At 43.7% G+C, this 21,939-nt stretch overlaps 2 protein-coding genes across 12 annotated transcripts in view; one reads left to right on the top strand and one right to left on the bottom strand.

Moving 5' to 3' along the window:
* The window catches only part of LRCH3 (leucine rich repeats and calponin homology domain containing 3), an 83,221-nt gene extending 61,886 nt beyond the window's left edge, over positions 1 to 21,335 (top strand). For all 10 annotated transcript variants that reach the window (XM_056498629.1, XM_056498619.1, XM_056498615.1 and 7 more), the window contains one exon: positions 20,364 to 21,335. In XM_056498629.1, the coding sequence (XP_056354604.1) occupies positions 20,364 to 20,597 (234 nt within the window). In that variant the 3' untranslated portion in view covers positions 20,598 to 21,335. The remainder of the gene's footprint in view (positions 1 to 20,363) is intronic.
* On the bottom strand, positions 1,397 to 21,784 carry IQCG (IQ motif containing G). Of its 2 annotated transcripts, none has more exons than XM_056498642.1 (11): positions 21,576 to 21,784; positions 20,050 to 20,084; positions 18,644 to 18,779; positions 15,002 to 15,225; positions 13,828 to 13,956; positions 11,871 to 11,952; positions 5,824 to 5,985; positions 5,077 to 5,151; positions 3,455 to 3,586; positions 2,161 to 2,262; positions 1,397 to 1,690 (listed from the first exon to the last, which is right to left on the bottom strand). In XM_056498642.1, exons 3-11 carry the CDS (start codon positions 18,755 to 18,757, stop codon positions 1,562 to 1,564), a joined length of 1,149 nt encoding a protein of 382 aa, XP_056354617.1. In that variant the 5' UTR covers positions 18,758 to 18,779; positions 20,050 to 20,084; positions 21,576 to 21,784; the 3' UTR covers positions 1,397 to 1,561. The 2 variants fall into 2 exon arrangements, with proteins under 2 accessions (XP_056354617.1, XP_056354618.1); XM_056498643.1 differs by having other exon boundaries at positions 21,504 to 21,585.
* Positions 21,785 to 21,939: the final 155 nt, after the last annotated feature.

Here is a 21,939-nt window from a genome sequence, read left to right as displayed (position 1 = left end):
TTTTCTGTTGCACCAATGAATATCACATCCTCTGTGTCAAGTGTTTATTCCTCTTCCATATCATCCCAGTTGGCATTTGATGGATCTGCTTTGATTCTGTGTTTCTTGTGGTTAACCAGGACAGGAAAATCCCAGTATTTTTACACATATTTTGCAGCCCCATCAGAAGCTTTTTCTTGGGGATATTTTTAACCTTCCAAGATACTGATTTTGTACAGAATTCTTTGCTCATCTTTCCACAGCCCCTTGTTTTTGCTTTTTCTGTGTAAATTACACATTCTGGGTTTGGGGTTCCCTGCTGTCGGTCCCACTGCTCCTTGACTCATCCTTTGCTTTTGGCCTGTCTTTGGTGTGAAGTGTAAAATTCTCACCCCTATTTCCTGACCCTGCTGCATTTGAAAGGTTTATTCTTAACCAGAATCCCTCCTCATCACTAGTTTTATTACTTTTTAAAATATAAAAATGCAAAGCCTAGAAATTGCCTGAGATCCACAAACCCTCCCTGCTTGTGTTACCCTTGTGATGCTCTTCCCTGCTTACCTGGCTGCTCCAGCATCTTTGTCTGACTTGGTTACTCTTGTCAGCCACTAGGGACATCTCAATTCCTGCCTCTCAAGGCTGCCCAGCTCTCTTCAGGTATTTATTTCTTCCCTTCAATCTAAAGCTTCTTCCTAACCAGCTTCCCAGTCTCCAGCCTTTCTTCTGCATTTAAAGGAAAACCCTATCCAAAGCGCATATGATTTCCCTGCAGAAAATTCCATGGAATTGAAAACTACTCCGTAGTTTGAGATCATCTCCCACGTGAGAGAGTCAGAAACCAGGCCACAGGGCATTGTGCACAGACCTGTATGTGGACTGACAGGTGTCAGGAGCAGGGATTCCCTTTTGGTGAGAAGCAGCTCTGTTCCCTGCCTTCAGCCCCATCCCAATGTGCAGTGGCTCTGGCTGGGGACGGCTGTGACAGAGCAGCTCTTGTACCTGGCTGCCTTTTCCCTTTGCTCCTCCCCTCAGAAGGTATATGGAGCTATTCTGTCTGTGCACTGACACTGTGCAGGACTGTGGGAATGGAAACATGCGTGCTCTGACTGCACTTGTGTTTACACTTGCAAACTCTTCATGTTCTCCACTGCTGAGCTGATGCCAGTGCTGGAGGCATGGAGAGCACAGAGGGAGCCCATCTGGGGGTGCCTCGGCCTCCCTGCCTGACTCAGAGCCACGGCTGGTGCTTTGGGGCTGGCAGAGGAGATTCTGGGTGCAGAGCATCCCATGAGTTACTGGGCTGGTAACAGGTTTACCTCCCACTGTCTTGTTTCCATAAAGCACTTTGCAGAGGATGTAGTGTTTCTCACTGCTTTGAGGCAAATCCCCTTTCAGCTGGGAAAAAGGGCTATACAAGGGCAGCTTTAAGATCTTTAGTGCAGCTTCACCATAACTGTGTCTGCAGCAACTGTGTTCTCCAGAATTGCCCAAGCTGTTACATAGTTTATTTTGTCCTGTTGGACATACCACAGTGCACTGGCCAGCAACAGTCCTGGAGCACATCTGTGGCCACTTTCTTTACTTATCTCTTTGCTCCAGATTTTTTCTTGCCTCCTTCTTTCTCTGTTGACTGTCCCTTCAGATACTTCTCGAGCTCCTGGTAAGGGCCAATGAATCTGCGCACCATTGTACCTTTCCACCAGGCCTGCACCTGGAAGTGAGAGAGAGAAAGGCCTGAGGGGAAATCACTTGCTGGGGTACCTGGTACAGCTCAATGCCTGGAGAGTCTTTCCTGTGCTCCCTAGTCACAGAAGGGAGCCCCCAGCCCATGCAGCAGCCTTTGGGCCTGGTTGTGCCAAAGGCATCCACAGCTGGACTGGGGGCACCTGTTGCTGGTAGCAAGGGACAAGCAGGAGCACTACCCCACAACCCTTCCTGTATCACCTGTTTAGTGATGTTTACAGGAGACTGGCTGTTCCCCTTTCATTTCCCATCTCAAACCTGCAGCCAGCTGCTGGCTCTTAGTGTGCCCCAGCAAAAAGAAGAGGCTTTGTCCTTTGCTTGAGCCACCACACACCAGCCAGCTTTCTTGGGCTCTTTTCTGCCTGGACAAAGCCTGTGTCACAGATTAACTCCCAGCTGCTGCTGGAGCAGCACTGCCTCAGCTTTGCTCGCCTTTACCTTCAGGGCACTCTTCTGCTCCAGGGCTTCCTGCTCTCTTTGTTTTCTCTTGTTCTCCTTGTCTGTCCGGTCAATGATGATGGTTGTCTGGAATAGCAGGCACTGCAAGAAAGCACAGGGGTGGCAAAAGCCATGACAAACATGTCCCCTAAACTGCAAGGCCAGCTTTCAGGGCTAAGTGTGCCCAGCCATTTGCCAAGGCACAGCTCACCTGGACCCTGGTGCAAGGATTCTTTCCCTCTGCTGTCTACAGGTCTCATCCTTACTGCACACTTCCCACAGCCCTGCCAGGACTGCTCAGACCCGTGGGTTGTGGTGTCCCTCTGCACCAGGGAGCTCCAGAGCAGCCCAGAGACAATGTGTGAATGGGGGCTTTCCTCCCCCATCTCTGTCATTTGATCTTTCCTAAATCCAGATGGCAAATGTTGCTCATTATCACCATCAGTCCTCCGGCACTTGGAGCTGCTGCCAAAGTGAAACCTCTCATGGCCTGGGTGTAATTAACCCTCTGATCCCGTCTGTAAAATGGCTGGCTTATGGCTTCCCTGGCAACAGCTGGTGGTGGGGAGGACACTTGGCCCCCAGGCTAAGCAGCAGATGATGTACAAACACACTTGGGACACTGAGATGACAGTGTACAGAGTGAAAAATGAGCCCACAAGCAGGGAAACATCTAGCTCCATCCCATCATCTCCAGCCCACGGATGGTAAGGAATGTTTACAAGTAAATTCCTTCTGGTTTTAAACCACACATTTTTCTAGATGCTTCTCTCTATTCTGTGCTGCTGTTCTGCTGTGACCAGACCCCAGCAGTTAACCAAGAACCCAGTGGGGCAGGAATGGTTCTACCCAGAATCAGTTCCCTGATAACAGAGCTCTGTGCAGCTGGGAATGTGTGTCTGCAGGAAGGGGTGAGCTGCCTTTTCCAGTCTCAGCCAGTCTTACTGTGGTCTTCCTAGGAGCACATCTGTTCACACTCAGGCAGCAAAGTAAGGTGAGGTGTACTGATGGGATGGTACAGTACCTCTGCCCCACACAAAGGCTGTCAGTAGCTCTCTCATTATTTGCTGGTATTTGAAAATAGCTATAGGGGAAACATCATATGCCTCCTTGATGTCACAGGTGGCAAATAAAAGATGACATCTCAGCCACTGGCTTCCCAAGACAAGTGCTGTAATCACAGCCTATGCCTCAAAATTACTGATTTTTTTCTGGTTCCTTATCCGAATGAGTGTAGGAAAAAGGCCAATGCAATTTTGCATGGCTGAGTATTGAGATGCTGCTGATGTCTTACCTCTTTGGCAAATTGCTGCATAGTTTCCAAGTTCTCTGCCTTTAATGCTTTTAGATCATCTATTTCTTCATCTTTTGCAGCAGTGTCTGTTTCATACTTCTCCATCCAGTATTCCAGCTTCTCTTTCACCTTCTGCATGGAGAAAGAAGGGTGCTCAGCATGGTGCAAAGAGTGCACAGGTGAGAGGTTTGCTACTATTACATGGCCTGCTTTCAGGATGGTGGTGAGAGTCCTGTAAATTGTGCATGGTCAGTGTTTCCTTCTCATCTTGAAAGGATCAAACCCCTAAGACTACTCATAAATTACTGCAAGGCTAGTTTTGTGCAGCCAGTCCTGATAAAGCAAGTGACAGCCAGAAGCCATTCTTTGTGTGTATACAGAAGGAGGGGGGGTTAGAAAGCATGATTTGTCAGAGGGAGAGCTTTTATCCTCTGCCTGACTCCCTAACCACTTTCTGGATTAAGTTCAGCACACCAGGAATAAGATCTCAGGGGATGGCACTTCACACTATTTCAGGTTTTGAGCTTGGCTTTGTGTTCATGAATAGGGCAGGTGTTTCTGAAACAGTCACCCAGATGACTTCCTCCTATTCACCAATAACTTCTCCATAGCAACCACTGTGATTGCTTCCATGGAAAAATAATCTGAGGAAAAGCATCAATCTCATTACAGCATCACAGCTGGAAACACAAGGGGAATGGAGGGCATGGTCATCCTCCTGTCTGCAGCCCCTGCAAAGCCACCAGCTGCTGTCTGAGCACTGAGGGGCTGCTGCTGTGCTGGCTGCTGGAGGTCAGCCAGGCTCAGCATGTACTTCAGCAGCCCTCTCGCTGGGAGCATTGATCAGACCAAAGCTCTGGGGTGCAGAGCACATTGTTCAATTGCTCACAAGATACAGCACTGCTTTGCACTTAAATTACATTTTTAAAAACTTATTATTTCCTATTTAATTCTGTGCTGGCAGTGACGTTAGGTACCCTGCAGTAGTCCAGGTTTTCTTCCCATCATACCATTTATGTGAGGCTTTGCAGCATTATTCATTATAAAGTTATTCACTGTTAATGATAGGAATGCTCTGAACCTCTGAATCAGCACCACAAGGACATTCATGCTGCTGAAAATGTGTACCATAGTTGTGGTTTAGCAATGATCCAACCTCAATTCTTCCTCAGATAAGGCTGGATTGGCCTTTTGGCCAACTGGACTGGCAGTTTGTGTCATTCCCTCTTCAGTCTCTCTCTCCTCTATGCAGCCCTTAGGTCTCTGAAGCTGTTGCCCTTACTCTGGTCTCTTCACTGGGGTGCTGGCAGCCCCAGTGACTACCAAGGAGGGTCTAAATAAAATTCCAAATACAATTATCTGAGAGAGGAAAAATCCATAACACCTGAATAAACAATGAAATTCATTACATGAACCCTTAATTTAAGGAAATGTATCCATATGTAGTAAATCCCAAGCCTGGGAGAGCTGGGTTAATTAATATTTGAGGACAAGTAATCAAACTGCAGCAGTCATGAACCTGGTACATTTGATGGAGCAATAACTATTTTCCTTTAGGCACTAATCAATGATAGGGTGTTTATAGGTTACTGTTTTAAGCATTAGCTGACAGTCACACATACCTCATATTGTTGGGAGAGGAAATTTTCAGTCTCCGTGTGGAGTTGAATCTCCTCATCAGTTTTGCTCTTCAAATTCTGTGATCAGAGCAGACAGAACACATGTGAGACAACGTTGGTGTCTGTGTGTGCACACACTGCTGCTGAAAGCTGAGTAAAAGTGCTGGAGCTCTGTGTAGTCCACAGTTATCACAGTTCCAGTGATAAAATCAGCCAAGGCACTCCTTGCTCCTGGGCCATCCATGAAAAATGGACAATTAGATCAGACCTTGATCAGTCAAAAAAAGATGCTTGCAAAACCAGAACAGTTTTCTAGTCCCGTTCACCTTATGGCCACACAAGCAGCTGTATCTGTATAATCTGCACTGGGGGCACTGCTGGGAGCTCAGGTTGCTAATACCTTTGTAACCACCCCTTTGGATATACTTCTGGGTCTGGTTTTCTGACCATGGCACTACTTTAAGCATCCCCTGTCTCCTAAAGCCATTCCATCCTTGTTGTGGCTGTTTGCAGCATCATACAGAGAAACAACAGAAGAAATTAAGGTGCCTAACCATACAGAGAAAACAATAGAAGAGATAAAGGTGCCTACCCTTTATCAACCTAACAATGACTTTCCTGATCCAGTTCAAACACCAGCTGTGCTGGTGACTATAGTGGAGAGCAGAGGTGTTATCTGGGGAGCAAGGAAGGGCTCTTCCCTTACCAGATGGAGATGCCTTCTAGTATGAGCGATGGGGCACGGCTTACCTGAATTTCCTTCTCCAGGGCAATCTCTGCATTGCTGCACTTTCTCTGGGTTAAGTGGATCTGGAGATCTGTGCTTTTCTTCATGTAGTAGCTCTCTGTGTTCCATTTGGCCATGCTCTCTTGAAGCTTATCTTTGAGGCGGTCAATGGCCTCATCTCGGTTCTAGTGGAGACAAAAGCAGCACAAAAGCAAGCCTGAAGACTGAGGTCAGCTCAGCATTTCTTAATCTCTCCACCCCCTGATAAGGTCAGAAGAGACAAAGTGATAGGCTTCACTTTCCCTGAATGTTGCTCTATTTCAAGGAGCATTTCAAAGGTTAGTTTGATCTGTGACCCATATAGACAGCAACAGACCCATCAGCAGAGAGTGATTGCCTCTGGAGAGGGCAGAGTGAGGAACAGAGTGGGACAAGATGGCAGGCCTACTCTCTGGTCAAGAAATTGATTCAGTCAAGCTTAGGATAAATATGAAAAAAAAAAAAAAAAATTTAACCGCTTAAAGTTAGGCTTTACTTTTACTAACACCTTGCATTAGACCATGTAAATGAGTGAGCATCTGTAAGAGGAGGAGAATGTCTCAGCCCCACAAAAGCCAAAGTTTGTTATCCTAAAGTATACTCTTTTCCTTGGGTTTGTTTTTTTTTTTTTTTTTTCTAGTTATGCAGCAACTGTATAAACACAGCCTTAGGAACATGTGCAAATCGAATCCTGGCTTGCTCGTATTTTCAAACAGTTCTCTCTTGAAATCTTACCAGGTAGATGGTGCCCACTTCGTTATGAAAACATACACCCAGGGCAAGGAAGCAGGTCCCAAGCTTTCCAAAGCCTTGCTTTGCAATGGAGCTGAGCTTTCCTGGGGCAGAAAGTTGAGTTTTGTGTTCTCTAGAGTTCTCCCATAGGCAAGAATCCTAAGTGGTTTGTCCAGCTTTTGAAGCATGCTCAGGAAGCAAAGTGCTTTTTCTTTCTTTGGAATTGCTGTTTTGTTACTCTTTTTTAATTAATTTATTTGAATAACAGATAAAGTTTCATTACCCTGGGGCTGGAACTTGGGTCAAATGCCTGTAAAAGGAAGACTTTTTTATCAAGTTAAAAAGATCATCAAAGCTTCCTGTGTAATTATGCAAGATCAATGTGAATGCACCCAACTGCTCCATTACAGCCTTTTTCTTTGCTTCCCTGCCATGCTGTGGTGGGTTTGATATCCATCAGCCAAACCTCCACAGCTGAAGATGAAATACCACAGTGCTGGCATTCTTTGAAATGCACATATCTTGTCTCTGAAGCACCTCACATTCCTTAGCTGTGTAAACATGGAAAAATGCCACAGGAAGAAGCCAGCTCAATAGTGCTGTGTTTGAAAGCCCTTGCAGCATGACTCATTTGGAAAAGGTCTCCTTATAAGAACAGTTTGGAAGAGTTAAAAGGAAAGTCCTTCCTTCTGCACCCCTTGTCATACGTACCAATAGCAGAGTACATTTATGAAGCTCAGGATAACTAGGGCATTGGCTAATGCTGTTTTGTGGGTCCAAGGATGTTCACATGTTTTTGAAGGTTTCAAACACCAGATATTATTTTTATGGCCATATCATCATATGACTGCAGACAGCTACAGACATGAACTGTTTGTGCTTTATTAAGGTTTCTGGTCATGGCCTTTATTTTCTCTGGCATGGAAATTTGGTGACCATTGGGAGGAGGAGTGTTCCTGGTCAGTAGACAGGGGATGTGAGTGTACCACTCTATTTTGAGATTATCTTCCTGGGTCATAGTGAAATTGTGAGAGAGACCGAGGAGATGCTAATTAAAAAAAAACAAACCCACAACTTTTTGTGGTGATGAGGCTCAGGAAAGTCAAGTACTGCTGATGTCAGAGTGGTGCTGCTATCTTCTAAAGATCTGCAAACTGTCCAGAAAATAAGGGTTCAGCTTAGGTTACGAAGTACTCAGAGAGTTGGGGCAGAGCATGAATTTCTCATGAGGTTATTTTCTTTTTCATTTCACATTTTAGTAAAGAAGAAAGTGCTTTTGATTCTTGTGCCCCAGGCTGGGATGGGGGCCCATGTGCTCTGTTGTTTTCTCCACTGAATGGCATGTCTGTGGTTTGGATTTGGTCTGTGGTGTTGTAAAACATCCTGGTTAGAGGTGGGGAGTCTGGGGGCTTGGTTACACAATCCAAAGCAGACGGGAAGTGAAATGCAAAACCCACTGGTGGTTTACAGCAGCATCTGCCTGGCCAGGGAAAGCTGGCTGCAGGCGTGAGGGCAGCTCCTGCTGCAGGACCTGGTGCTGCAGAGCTGGGGCACGTTTGGCATTTGGCTGAGGGTAGTAAATGCAGCAGTAAATGCCCACAAGCTGTGGGTACCATCTGCAGAGTGTGCTGTTCCCTGAAATTCAGGGACAGTAACTGGGAAAATGAGTTAATATTTATTCATTCTGGTTTATCATAGCAAATGTCCACGCCAGGACATGGAACACTTTCATAGCTGATGCAGTAAATCTCTGGGCTGCTTATTTAGGATGACTTCAGCATTGAATCTGCCAAACCAAATCATCCCTCATGTCCAAAACTATCAGAAAACTAGCAGACATCAAGATCAAAACCCAGGAAATAGTTGTCAGGAGCCAGTCTGCTTCACAAGCAGGTAAACAAGCTAATTTTCTCTGATCTCTCAGCTCACAGACATCACCTCAGGGGCTTGTCTGCTGTCACCTGGTGCCACAGGAGTCTTCCCCACAGATGCTGTTTGGCTGCAAAAGCAGCTGCACTTAGCAGGAGACCTTATCCACACTCCTGTGTTTTCATTTACTTTGATTTATCTCTCTTGTAAGTGCCACCAAGATCTCTCAGCTCTTCCACAGCAATTAGTGTTTATAGTCATAAAATGCAGCTGGTTACAAAAATAGCCCACAGGAGTAAACAGTCTGAGGAATTCTCCAGCAGTCCAATGCTGCCCATTTGGCAGGGGAAGGAGTGTTGTGCTCTGACAGAGGGCTCTGCTCTGCCTTGCTCAGAGCTCAAGGCTCTTCTGGCAGCTGCAGCATCTCAGCTTGCAGGGCCTGGAGATGTCTTGGATCCATGCACCTGCTGCAGCCTGGGCTCACTCTCCTGAAGCCACAACAGGCAGCACTGCAGGCACATTAGGAAAGCTTTGCCTGCATCACTGTCCCAGCTCCAGAACACCCTCAAGGAATGTCTGTGCCCAAGGCACAGCAAGGCTGGCTGTCACCTGGTGAGGACAGAACTGCTTCTGCAGCCCTTGGCCAGCTCAGCACCCATGGCAGCAGCTGGGGGAGAGCCCCAGGAGGGGCAGTTTGCTGGCAGAGGGAGCAGACCTGTTGGCAGCAGCATTCCTGTAGAGAATCCTGCCCCTCTGGAGCCAGGTTTGGATCTAGTGCACCAGTTCCTGCAGTGCTCCTTGGGGCTCTGCCAGCGGTGAAGCTCAAACCATGTGCTTTCTACTGTAATCATCCTGTGTATATCTCCAGTAGAAACATGCACCAGTGTGTGTGTATATGTGTTTAAAACTTTCCACAGATTGATGCCTTTGTCCTCCTAGGAGAGAAAAAGGGAAGAAACATGATGGGTTTTAGTTTTACTGCTAAAAACATGACTGAGTGATGCACTGATACAGTGGATCTGGGTGTGTTATAACTGACAAAGAATTAAAGTTACAGACATGTTTTCACTGGTACTGTGGTGCTATGATTTGGATTTCTATGTGTTTGGTAGCTGTAATATTACTGCTTGTAATAAAAAGACACCACTACCTGCACACATGTATGACATGAGTACACCACAAAACCTACAGGACATAAAAAGTCTTCAGGTGAAGAGCAATGCAGGAATGCTAAATTTTACATTCCTAAATTTTAATGTTAAGCCGTATAATCCTCTATGATATTAATCTGTTTCAAATCCTACACAGACTGCTTTTACTTGTCCAGGAATCCAGAGAAAGTGGGTATTTTTATAGAAACTAGAAAATGAACACTGCAGCAGCAAACAGACCCCCTGCAGCCAAACCTGAGCTACCAGTGCTGCTCCTGCACAGAGAGGTAAGAGCAAAACCAGATGCACCATTTCAGCTCCTTTAGAGACATCCATGCTTTCCAAGAGAAAACAAAATAAAAAAGAACATTTAGCATTTGATTTGTGTTCCATTAGAAAGAAAAATGAGCTGAGAAGGCTAGTACACTATTAATTAGCATCTTACTAAGAGGTAGAAAAGCTGAAAATACAAATTCCCAGCAACATGAGTGAGACAAAGGGCGTGTTTTTCTGGTTCCAGGATTAGATTTGCTCGCTTTTGTTTTCTCAGCCATGTAGGCTTTTGTCTACAGGTCTGTGCATTATTATTGTTGTTCAAAAGTACTCCAAAGTCAGCGAAGCTGTATTTTTATTTTTAATTAGTTGGCAAGGTGACAAATCATGCAAGTGTCTGTAAAACTGCCTATGGGAAAATCCCATATGAAGCAAATAGAAATTATTCTCCCTTGGGAGACACAGTGAGACACCATTATTTTTGGCACAGGAGGAAAGCAGTACTTTAAAGTAGTCTTTGATTTGTTATCAAAGCTGAAACTATAAGGAAGCTCAGAAACAGACTTTTAAGCTTGAAATATTAGGGAAAAAAATCCCACTTGATGAGGCAAAGCCCAAGAACTGAATTAGAACTGAAAGGACAAAAAGAAGAGCCCTCTATCAGGATGGGAGCTACACACATTTCTATGACTGCAGGAGGTAGGAGGTGCAGGGCAGGACACAGAGAAGTGGGCCTGACTGCAGAGTGCCAGAACATTGCTGCTGTGCTAGACAGGATTATTACAGCCCCTGGGAAGGTACCAGGACTGGGTACATATATTGTGTGCACAGACATGGTGAGGTTTGAAGAGCACCACACAGAGAACTACCTCATCATATTCACCAGCCTGGGGAATGGGAGAGCAGGAACTTCCCAGGAGCCATTGGAGTCTGACTGAGAAGGGACAGTGTGAGAAGCAAATAGGTCCCTCCTGTTTTTACAACTGTCCCTTATTTACAATTAAACTCTCCACTGCATATGCATCCAACACAAAACCTTTGTATTCTACAAACCACACTTCACCAGCCTGTCTGCCACTTAAAATTCCTCTCTGCAACTGTCCACACTTTTATCCAAAGACAAAACTCAATTCTTTCCTTAGATGCCCTTGCTGTCCTCTTGCTCACTACTGAACCAAGTGTCAGATTCTTGTTCCTTCCCCCAGCCCCTGTACAGCTCTGCCCCAGCTTGCCTTCTGCTTGTTTGCTATCACACATCTCCTGCCTCAGCAAAGCCAGGCTGCATTTCCATGTTGAATGAGCATCAAGTTTGAGCTGTCTGGTGAGCATCAAAGTGACCAGTGATAAGCCATTCAATTGATCTGCACTTGTGTAGCAAGTCTGATATTTCCAGAATGCCCCATATTTACTGTGCATGCACACACCCTTTGCATGATGCAGACAGACGGGCTAAGCTTTCCAGAAAGATTAAGTTGACAGCATATGTGCAATAACATTTATCTGCCCTTGTGTAGGCATGTTTGGGATTTTCTGGTGTCTGGAAACCTAGAAAAATAGATTAATAGAATTACACTTTCCCCTGATGAAAATGTAGGTAGAAAAATGGCCTGCCCCTATGATAAGTAGATAGATAGTCCCTTTGGCATACTTCCTTCTGTGCCAAATGATCTGCCATGACTGAGTATGACAGAACCTTAGGTACTGTTAGCTGCAGATAACCTCTTTCTTACTGATTGCAGGTATCTGTGCTTTGTCACTCCCAGCAGAGATTTTTGACCACGATCTCTTATGACTATGATAAATTTGAAAACCATCAGACATTGCTCTTGAAGTCATTAGAGGGGTTATTCCAAATACAAATCTTTATTGCAATTGTTCTACCTCTCTGCTCCTAAATGGTGGCTCACTGTGTATGGCCATGGCCTGAGTGCTAGTTCCTGGGCAGCAGAGGCCAGCTTCCTAACAGGCTTCCCCCTGGCAAGATGCCCAGTGCTAAGTGCTCTCACCTGAAGGTCTTCATCAGTTTGTTTCTTGACATCTTGCAGCTGTTTCTGGAGTGCCTTTATCTCCTTCTTTCCTTTTTCCTCCCTGAAGTGGGAAAATACGATCACTTGAATATATCAAAAAAAGACAAAAGCTGTTTACCTAGAAGGGGAACTTCCTGTCTCCTGATACATTGTGGTAAGATAAACAGAGACTTCTCACCAAAACTACTGACTTGGTCAGTAAATCCTGAAAGAAGAGGTGCACAGACTGAGCAAGGGAGATGGGAACAAAAGGGAGAACAAGCGCAGAAAACAGGGGATGCTCTTATTGAAAGCCTGGAATGGATTTGAGGATGATCTATAATTACTATAACGGAGAGGGAAGATGCCTGTCACTAAGTCACAATTTCTACATTTAGGCAAAAATGTCTGTGATTCTGTGCAGAAACAAGCCTGAGCAGAAGAGAGCAACAAATTGTGTTATTATGTGTATGAGAATGTTGTTTCTTTCATATCAGACCTAAAATCTTCCAAAGAATACTGCCCCAGGTTCTGAGATCCATGAAGGGATCCGAGTGAAGACCAAAAGCTAGAGAAGTGTTCATCTGTCTAAAGCAAAACAGATGCAGTAAATATTCTAGGTATTATCTTATTTCACTCAGTGTTTCTCTAAGCTTTTATGCTTATGATTAGTTTTAAAACCAGTAAATACTATAGCTGGCCCCTGAAACTTTGTATCCTATTCCAACCTTACAATCACACATGCATTTAATTTTCCTTATCTGGGTGACTGATGAACAAAAGCTCCTGATAAGGAGTCCCATCATCTCATTGCAGATGGCTTTCAGAGCAGTGCATTTACACAAAAACAGGCAAGTATTTACTATCTTGAAAGACAGATCAAGTTCATTCCATGAAAATAATGTATAGTACAACATGGCTAGATATGATTGACAGAAGGGGATAAAAAGGATTATGTCCTTTCTGATTATAATTTGTCTGGTTTTTTCTACCTTTCAGTATTGGATAGTTACTGCACAGCCAATTGCTAATCTCGTTCTTGCTTTCTGTCCCTTCCATGGATAAATAATAAATCCCTTGATTTTAGGCAGTGGAAGAGTTGGATTTCATTCTTGAAGTCACACATTCCACTGAAGCTGGGGATTTACCCTGGAGGCAGATCCCTGAGCCACCACAAGAGCTGTTCCAGTAGCTTAGATTCCTAACAAATCATGACTGAGAGCAGTTTTGCTGTGCACCCTCAAAGATGGGTCTGAGCTGCTACACTGAGATAGTTTTAAAGTGGACAAATATTTGTCTGATGACTGCAATTCTCTCTGACAGTCTTGGGATTGAACCAGAGCTTTGCACACTAAAAAACACCTAACCTCTAGAACTCAAAAGCTTGAGCTAAAAAATCACCAGTTTGAGCTAAGATGATAACAAATGTGTACCCTGAAAGATTTGGGACAGAAGAGAATCACAGCACAGTAGCTGGTGGATTAGCCTTAAATAAGACACTTGTCACCATCTGTGCTATCCCCTCATTGCTGCTGGGAAAAGGGAGCCTATTAGCATGTGGGTCAGAGGAGATTCTCCTGGGCATCAGACAACCTAAAGGCCATATGTTGCTGGCTGTGATTTGAACAGATTCTCTGCTGCTCTGGCTTTCACTGGAGACAGGAGTTAAAGATCAAGGAGCTCCTGCATCACATTATGTTTTAATTAAAATGAGGCATTTGCACTAATTCAGCCACTGGTGTTCACCGTGGTCAAAGCTCAGGCAATTCTTAGCTCAGATCAGTATCAGACACATCCACTGTTTCTTTCCAAGGGGCAAAAACTGCAATTTGCAAAGCAAACCGAATAATTCAAGTTTTAAAAAATATCCCTTCTGTATTTTTGTTGTATTGGGTTTTATTTCCTTTTCAGCATGTACTGAGCATTTAAACGGGGAAGAACTATACACAACACTGACCTGATGACGATGTCATAAAACTTGTTCTTTTTTGCCTTCTCTCTCTCATTAGCATCTGTTAGGCTACTAAATGTTCCCAATTCCTCCATATTTTTAATAGTGACTGTAATTATATCACTTGCATACTGCCTGCCAGGAAGAAAAGGAACACAATACTTTACAGGTGCTGGTACTACAGTGTCTGGCACTTTTATCCATTACTGTTTACAGTAAAATGAAAGGAAATAAAAGGTCCCTTTTCTAGTCTTATGTCCTATCAAACCCAGGAGTGCTTCTTCCATGATATCTGCTTATTTTACGTTTGGAGAAATCAGTATGGAGTTGGTTAAGTTTATAATTTTAAAATGCTACTTTGGGAAATTGCAGAGGCACAAACATACCCATGCTGTGCCAGATGTGCTGCCATTAAGAAGGCTGCTGGCCTGCAGTAGTGATGCCAGATGGATCTTGGAAAATGAGACCTGGTGATGCAATACATGGGTTTGTGCAGTTTATTGAATGTCATGATGCACGTGGCATTTACACTTTAGCTGCGTTTCCTCAGTTGTGTTAGAATCTTCAACCCATTGTTGAAATGACATTAAATGACAGAAGCCAGGATGCAGAAAAATGCATACTGATCATTCAGCTCCATTATCTCTTTAAAACCAAAGGTTTCTGGTATTTCTACAAATCAAGGCACTGGTTTAGGTGCAGGAATAAAGCTTGTTTTAAAAAAAGAAAGAAAATCTTTAATCTTTATATACATTACCTTTTTTGTAATGCCTATAAGTGCCACAGAAGTTCTGTGTGCCCTGCAGAATAACTGAGTTCAAAAATAAGGCTCAGATCTCCCTTTGCATCTGGGATCTGCTAAAGGAACCTGACTCAAGGTAGTAGAACATGAGCACTGATTAGTTCTGGCATGATTTCTACCCAGGCAACAATTATCAACAGAGTAATGTTTTACGGCTCCATTTAAAATAAACTGCTGGTCATTAGGTAGCATCCAGAGGCAAGCAAAGGCCAGAACAAAATTGTCTCTGAAGGATACCACTGCTATTCTTAGAGGCACTCCTTTCAGACAGACTGAAGTACTCTGGCAGTGGGAGGGAGAGGAACTTGTATTTTTTCTTTTAAGAGATAGACTGAGAATTTTACAGCTCTGAGGATCCCTCACAGGTGCTTCACTCACCTGTCAGCATATTTTTTTTTTAGCTTCTTTGCAGCCTGAGTGGTGCGTTTCTTGGAGCTTTTGGAGGAATGCTGAGTGCTTTTCTGATCTTCAGTTTTCTCCTGCTGCTGCTGTTCAGTGTTTTTCAGGGCTGTGGAGGTAACTGTTTCCCCACTCTCTTGCTTTGCTGACATAAGCTCTGGGGAGTTAATATCCAGCTCCTCCTGGATCCTTTTTATAATTTTCTGGATGGGAATGAAAGGACAGAAGGGAAATAAGAGAATAGGGAAGGGGGGAAGGGAATAAGAGAGACCTGCTTGCACATTGTACAGCAGAACTAAACCCTCTGCAACATTGTGTGAGAGGAAGGAAAATTAGTAATAAACCAGAATGGAGCTATACTGAGAGCAGCTTATAGTGCATGTTACATTCTGCAAAGAGCAGATCAGAAACATTTCTGTTTTGAGCGCACAGTGTAGCTCAATGAAGTTTATGGGCTCAAAAGTCCTAAAGTCTTGGACTAGAAAAGGCCTAAAAAGGTGAATTCATCCACTCCAGGAGATGATGGTTCAGACTGTTCTTAATCTGACATTCTTAATGGGCTCCAGCAGTGAAGACTACACACCCTCCTGTCAGTGCCAGCACCTCACAACTTTCTTTACCATAAGAAAGTTTTTTCTCCTCAACAGTATTTGAACCCCTGGCTTGTTGTCCTGGTCTCTAGGCACAGAGAACAAGTTTTCCCTCCTTTTTTGCAGCAGTTTTTACAAACTGGAAGACTGTTAGCCTATTTCTCCTTCTCTCCATCTTAGACATTTCCCACTGCCTGTCACCACAACCTTTCCCTACAAAATTATATATATAAGACTAGAGCTGTGTGGAAATAAAGGTGATAGACTTTCTGTCTGCTATCAGCTTGGCAGGTTCTTTGAGAGAAACAGCAGAGGAAATATAACATGAATTCAAAGAAAAAAATCAAAATATTGGCATTTCTCTCCTTCATGGAAAGGTATCTTGTGACTGAGTACAATTTCATTAGAAAACTAAAAGCCCCCCAAAATGCAAAAGCACACTATAAATCAGCTAAGCTCTTGCTTCTAGGAAATTCTCTGTTTTATGTGTTATGGATAAATTGCAGGTGTATACACTGGGACATTAAAAGTGAACATTTTCTTGCCTGCCTACCAGCATTTTTGTGGCTGAACACTTCAAAACAGCACTGCTGACTGCAGCTAACACAGTCTCTGCCAGCCCCATCCCTGTCCACAGCTGCCTGCTCCCCACCCCGGCTGCTTGGGGAAGCAGACAGAGAAGTCACTGTGATGAAACATTTTCCAGCAAAAAGGAAAAAAAAAAATAGAAGTTATTTTTAGCAGCACCAGTTCCCAGTCCAGATCCTTCCACAACCACACACACATTTGTGCCAGTAGAGCAGAGGGCAGAGTTAAAACAAGTGGTCAGGGCAGCAGCTGTGGATGCCAGGAGTACTTCCAAAAAGTCACTTGTCAGGCAAGTCAGGCAAGGCTCTGTCAGAGGTCTGAGGTGCTGCTGCAGTCTGTGAGGGCATGGCAAGGGACTGCTTCATGCTGAGTGTTTTGGACAACTCTGGATCGGGATGGATCAGCCTCTGGCAGTGCCTGACTCATCAGTGACTACAGAAGGAGGGAAAGTGACTATGTACTCAATTTTTGGACTGTTAAATTTACATTAAATGAATCTCATGCAAAGCATATACAGACCAATGAAAATTGCATTGTTAATTAGTTTTTAAAAAGGCATAAATACTGGTTGGTGACAATGGTACTTCAGAAATAACTAATTTTGGCAAACAAACTGGTTTAATATTATGTAGATTTTATGAATGTTCTGATAGATGTTTTTTAACACCTGGGAAAGTTCAAGACAGGCCATAACTGAGTTGTCTGGTTGGTAGTAAACACTAGGGACTTACATGCTAAAAATCAACAAATGAATATGTAAAAGCAAGACGTTTGTAAACTGCATGTGTTACCATCTGTGTAGTCTCCTTAGTGCTTGTCTGTTGCCCAAAATTCAGCAAATAGAAAGGCTACCTCCCTCTGGGGCATGCACTGTGTGAAGCAATGTACAAGAGCATCCCATCCAGAAAATGAGTGAGGTGCTGGCCAATACTGTGATTAACTCTCTCGAAAATGTCATAAACTGAAATTCAGATGTCAGTCTTTGAAAATGCCATTGATTTGTCTGCCTGGTAGAACTCCAGGGTACTTTGCAAATACAGATCTTGTACAAATACAATGAAAGCAGCCAAATGTAAACTGAGAAACAGGGAGGAGTAGCAAATTACAGAGCACCAAAGTTAGCATATAGCTTCCCTAAGCCATTTTCTTGTTTCTAAATTGTTTCCTCCTCAATATGTTTTCACATCTTTAAAAGCATAACTAGGGTTTATAACCTGTGAGAAAGTTGTGTTCTAAGAAGTGACTTGGTGAAAATGAGTATCTGTGATTGAAGAGAAAAGCAAAGGTGTTTTCTCTATAATTTAAGTGTACCTTCAGTAGGTCTATCAACCTGAGTCTATGTGTCTGAAGAGGACAACTGCTGTCCCAGAGATACGCTCTTTCACTCTGTTCTAGTGCTGGCACATAAGAGAGGGAAAAGCATCTTCTGGGAGCAGTTGAGGCCGGCTCCCAGGAATCTTTCAGGGGAGCAGTGCCCTCTATGGCACGGTCTCAGCATCGTTCCCACCCTGAAATTCACTGTAACTCCAGCTGCTGCTGCGTCTTTGACACGGGCTTTTCGAAAAGGTAATATGGAAAGGAAGTACGTAGAAAAACATGATTTAACTTCCTCTGGTACTCTTAAGTGGTACATTAGATAGACTGAACATCATTAGATGTCAAAACTCAGATCCCAGTTTTTATTTCCATCCTGGTCGGGAACTTTTTCTTGAGTTCATCTTAAAAATATTTCACACCTGCTAAAACTGGAAAGAGCTTGCTGTGTCACTTATAGACCATAGTACTTAGAGCCATTTACCCCTCAGGACGGTCCCATCCTGATTCCTATGTCTAATATCTACTAGATATGTCACAGCACCTTCTTCCACAGCAACAAACCCCTGCCTGAGCACTAGAAATTCTCTGTTCTCCATATCTCTGCCCATCCTAACCATCTTAGCTAAGATGCCTATTAGAAACCAACTAATAATTAATGATCACTGAGAAAGGGTAGTTACTAATATATTTTGAAGTATATTTTTCTTAATACATTGTGGGAACAAAAGGAACTTTGGCATGGACTTAGAGAGGAATATAATTACCCTGGTTTTGAGTACTTTGAAATAACCTATAGGTTTCTATTTTTAAAATACTTCTATATCTGCAGAAGAACCTCCATATCTTTTTCTTCCTTTTCCCCAATTCTTTACTTGTTGTCTAACCACTAAGATTTTAAAATTACAATCTCAGGAACCTCATCTTTGATCAGTAGGGTCCTTTGCACAAACTCTTGACCAAAGCTTCTCAGTGATGCTGCAGTATGAATATTGAAATTAGGTCACTTTTATTGTGTTTCTTTACCCATGAATCTTGGTAAATATATTTGAGTTAAATTTTTTAAAACACTGGTAATAGATATAAAACCAAGACCAAAAAAAATATATTTTTAAGCAGTGGCACATACATTCTTGTCCTCATGTGGAACTTGCATGATATATCCAAGAATTGTAAGTTGATCCACACAGTTCTCCAGCACAGCACTAAACATCAGAGCCTCCAGATGAGTGATTTTTTCCATTTGTTTAGTCTCTGTGTTCTTGCTAGGAGGAACAAAGATAAAAGATACCAATCAGAAAAAATGCTGTGGTGTTAGTAATGTCAGTAACAGTAGTTTAAACTGAAGGTAGACCCAAAATAGCCTTATTTCCAGCCTTACATATACTTCCCTGGCTTTGTTTATAACCTTTCATACACTGTTTATAAAAGGAGCTGTGCTCTGCTAATGGCTGCATTCAGGGACAGTGGGAATGTTTAGCTTTCACAAAACAAAGAGGTCCTGGTCCCTCCTACAGCAGATCTGGGTAGACAGGCTGAGAAGGGAATGGGTACAGAGGGCACAAACTGGGTGAGGTGCCTCATTATTCAGTTCAGGGGGAGAGCAGTGGTTCATAGTGGACTTTGGGAAACAACAGAAGAAATATGCCTATTTTAAAGAAAAAAATAAATCCACATCCTATAAAGTCTCAGATGGCAAACCTTCATGCTGTAATAATTTCTCAATATTACCATGTAGCCTTCACACTTTTATGATCCCAATCCCCTCTCAGCAGGAACTGTTACCATCTTAAGATGCTGAAACTTAGATGAGAACCAATACCTGGACTGAGTAAACAATCTTAATTTTCTGTATTATTTTAACTTGCACTTCCAACATGAAACTGCTCTGACATACACACTTAAACAGCCCTTTGCCTTGCCTGCAGATGGAGGGGGTTTTTTGTTTTCTTTTGTTTTTGTCAAAGAAAATACGTAATTTACAGTTGAACCATTAATTTAATTTCACCTGGCAGAAAAGAAGTGCCACTTTTCAGTGCAGGTTTATTTAATGTCTCTTACTGCAGAATAGGCAAAACAAACAAAAGTAACAGTTTTCACACATTTATTTCCTGATGTCCCTGTCTATTGCAGGAAGTTGTTTAATGCAACACGTGTTGAAATGTGCTGGAAGAGGACACAGCTTTCCCTGGGGATAAGATTAGAAAGTGTGCACAGGGCAGTCATTGGGATTGCTCTCAGTAAATCCATAGGAAGGGCAAATACCAGGGAGAGACAGAGGTATTTAAGTTAAAGGATAATACTGCTCTGGATCAAAGGAGAGTAATGTCCCCTAAACCAGGTAGTTATGATAAGGTTTTTAATTCCTGAATTGATGAAAATACAGAACAGCCTTTCAGACAAGGTAATGGTAGAGGCACCCTGATTTATTTCAAGAAGCTTGTTTAAATCATGGAAGGAAAAGATAACAGCAAAGTAGTGATTCTGAACATTATCAGTATGTTCACTATACTTGTACTGTTTGTACCCACTTACCCCTAATTCCTCTGAGCAGGGCTTTCAGTGGTCACCTAGGATAAAGAAGGAACTGATTTAATCCCTTTGCTTCTGAGATTTTTTATTTTATCTTAATTATTTAAGAAATGTAACAACTTGAGATAGGAATCTGATAATAGCATTTAAAAAATGGCAAATTATCTGTATAATACACTAAACCCATTGCTTTTCAACCTTTTAATCAATGATAGAAGTGGAGATGCAGTATTTTAACATCAAGTCAGGCAGTGTCTCCAGTCAACAGGCACTAATAAAATATTTTTCAATGTTTTACTCATTTTTATCTTTTTCAGAAATCCATGATCCACATTTTGAGTCTAAACAACCTAAGAATAATCTATTACATGTGGAGTCATAATGCTAAAAATATGGTGAAAAGAATGTGTTGGGAGATAGATGTGACAGATGATTACAGAAGCATCTTTGGAAGAAGAAATAACACATGCAGCTCTCATAGGAAAAAGGGACTTAATTGGAAACAAAGCAGGATGCAACAGCTTTTCCTCTTTTCCATCAGTAGCCTCTGACCAGGAGAGAATTAACTCAGGATATTGATATGCTTTAAGAAAGCTGGCAGCTGGAATGTTTCTCTAAAGCCCCTTTGCTGCTTTGCTCCTCCTGAGTATCTTCTTTTGCATCCATATCCTTGCCCAGCAGATCCATGTGCCAAGCCAGTAGGGTCTGGGCTTATGTTAAATTGGAATTAAGAAGGAAACCACTGTCTGGGGCATTAGAAAACACTACAGATATGAGCTGCTTGCTCTGGATTTTAGTGTCAACATAGTGCTCCTCAAATCATCCACTGGCATCGCCCTGCATTGCTGTATTTGCTGAATTCCCTCATTAAACTCTATTAATAATATTTTTTTAAAAAGAAGTATGTGAAGGATTCAGCTTTCCCCATGAGTTTTGGATGACATTCTTTCCCTGCTGATCTAAAGGGAAAGAAAAACATATCAAGTAATAAATTTTAAAGCAACTGTATAAAAGGTCTGGCCTCCTGTTCCTTTGGGGATTGCAACTCCCTCTGCTGTTTGAGAGTCCTGAATGTACATTTCTCCCACTCTGCTGCCTGATAAGTGAAAATGGATTCAAGAGCAGCATTTTGTGAATGCAAGGAGTGAATAACCATGACGTGAGCTAACGGGTAAGTATATGCTTCCAGATCTTATTTAGGAAAATAAAGGAATGTGAGACTTGGTTACAGGGATTTCAGTGTCGAAGTATCTTTTTTGCCTCCAAGGCGATATCAGAAGTAAAACAAATGTCGACATGATTCACTGACTCAGGGTAAGAACAGAGGATGACCCGAACACCGAGGGCTGCTCTCTCCCTCGCGCTGCCTCTCTTCGGGCTCCTCGGCTCGTTCCACCGCCAAGGCCCGCTTTCATTCGCCCTGAACAGACCAGCCCGGGCTCCCCTCAACCTCTCACCGGGATCTGCCCTCATTTCCCCCGTCCCCGTCCCCGGTGCCGGTGCCGCTCCCGGCCGCCCCCCGCCCTCACCGGGATGCGCCGCCCGTCTCCGTGGCAACCACCACGCTCGAGGGCCTCGCGGGGCTGGCCAAGAGGGTGCCTGCGCAGCGGGGCTGAGGCTGCCCTTCCCGGGATCGCTCTTGCGGGGATCACCCCTGGGGAACGCGGGACACGGGACACGGGCCGGGAGGCGCGGGGCCGCTGGGCCGCCGTCAATAACTGCTCACTCAGGCGGCGCTCGGTCGCCCGCTCGGGTCCTGGCCGCGCGTTTCCCGGCAGGCAGCGCGGAGCGGGTCTCTTTCGCCGCCATCTTGTAACGCTGGGGGTGAGGCGGCGCGGGGCCGCGGGCCGGGAGCGGGGTCAGGGGATGCTGAGCCCGCTGTGGGGCTGCCGG

This window comes from Oenanthe melanoleuca, chromosome 9 (assembly GCF_029582105.1).
Source record: "Oenanthe melanoleuca isolate GR-GAL-2019-014 chromosome 9, OMel1.0, whole genome shotgun sequence".
In the NCBI taxonomy this organism is placed as follows: Eukaryota; Metazoa; Chordata; class Aves; order Passeriformes; family Muscicapidae; genus Oenanthe; species Oenanthe melanoleuca.
This window is presented reverse-complemented; position numbering and strand designations above follow the sequence as displayed.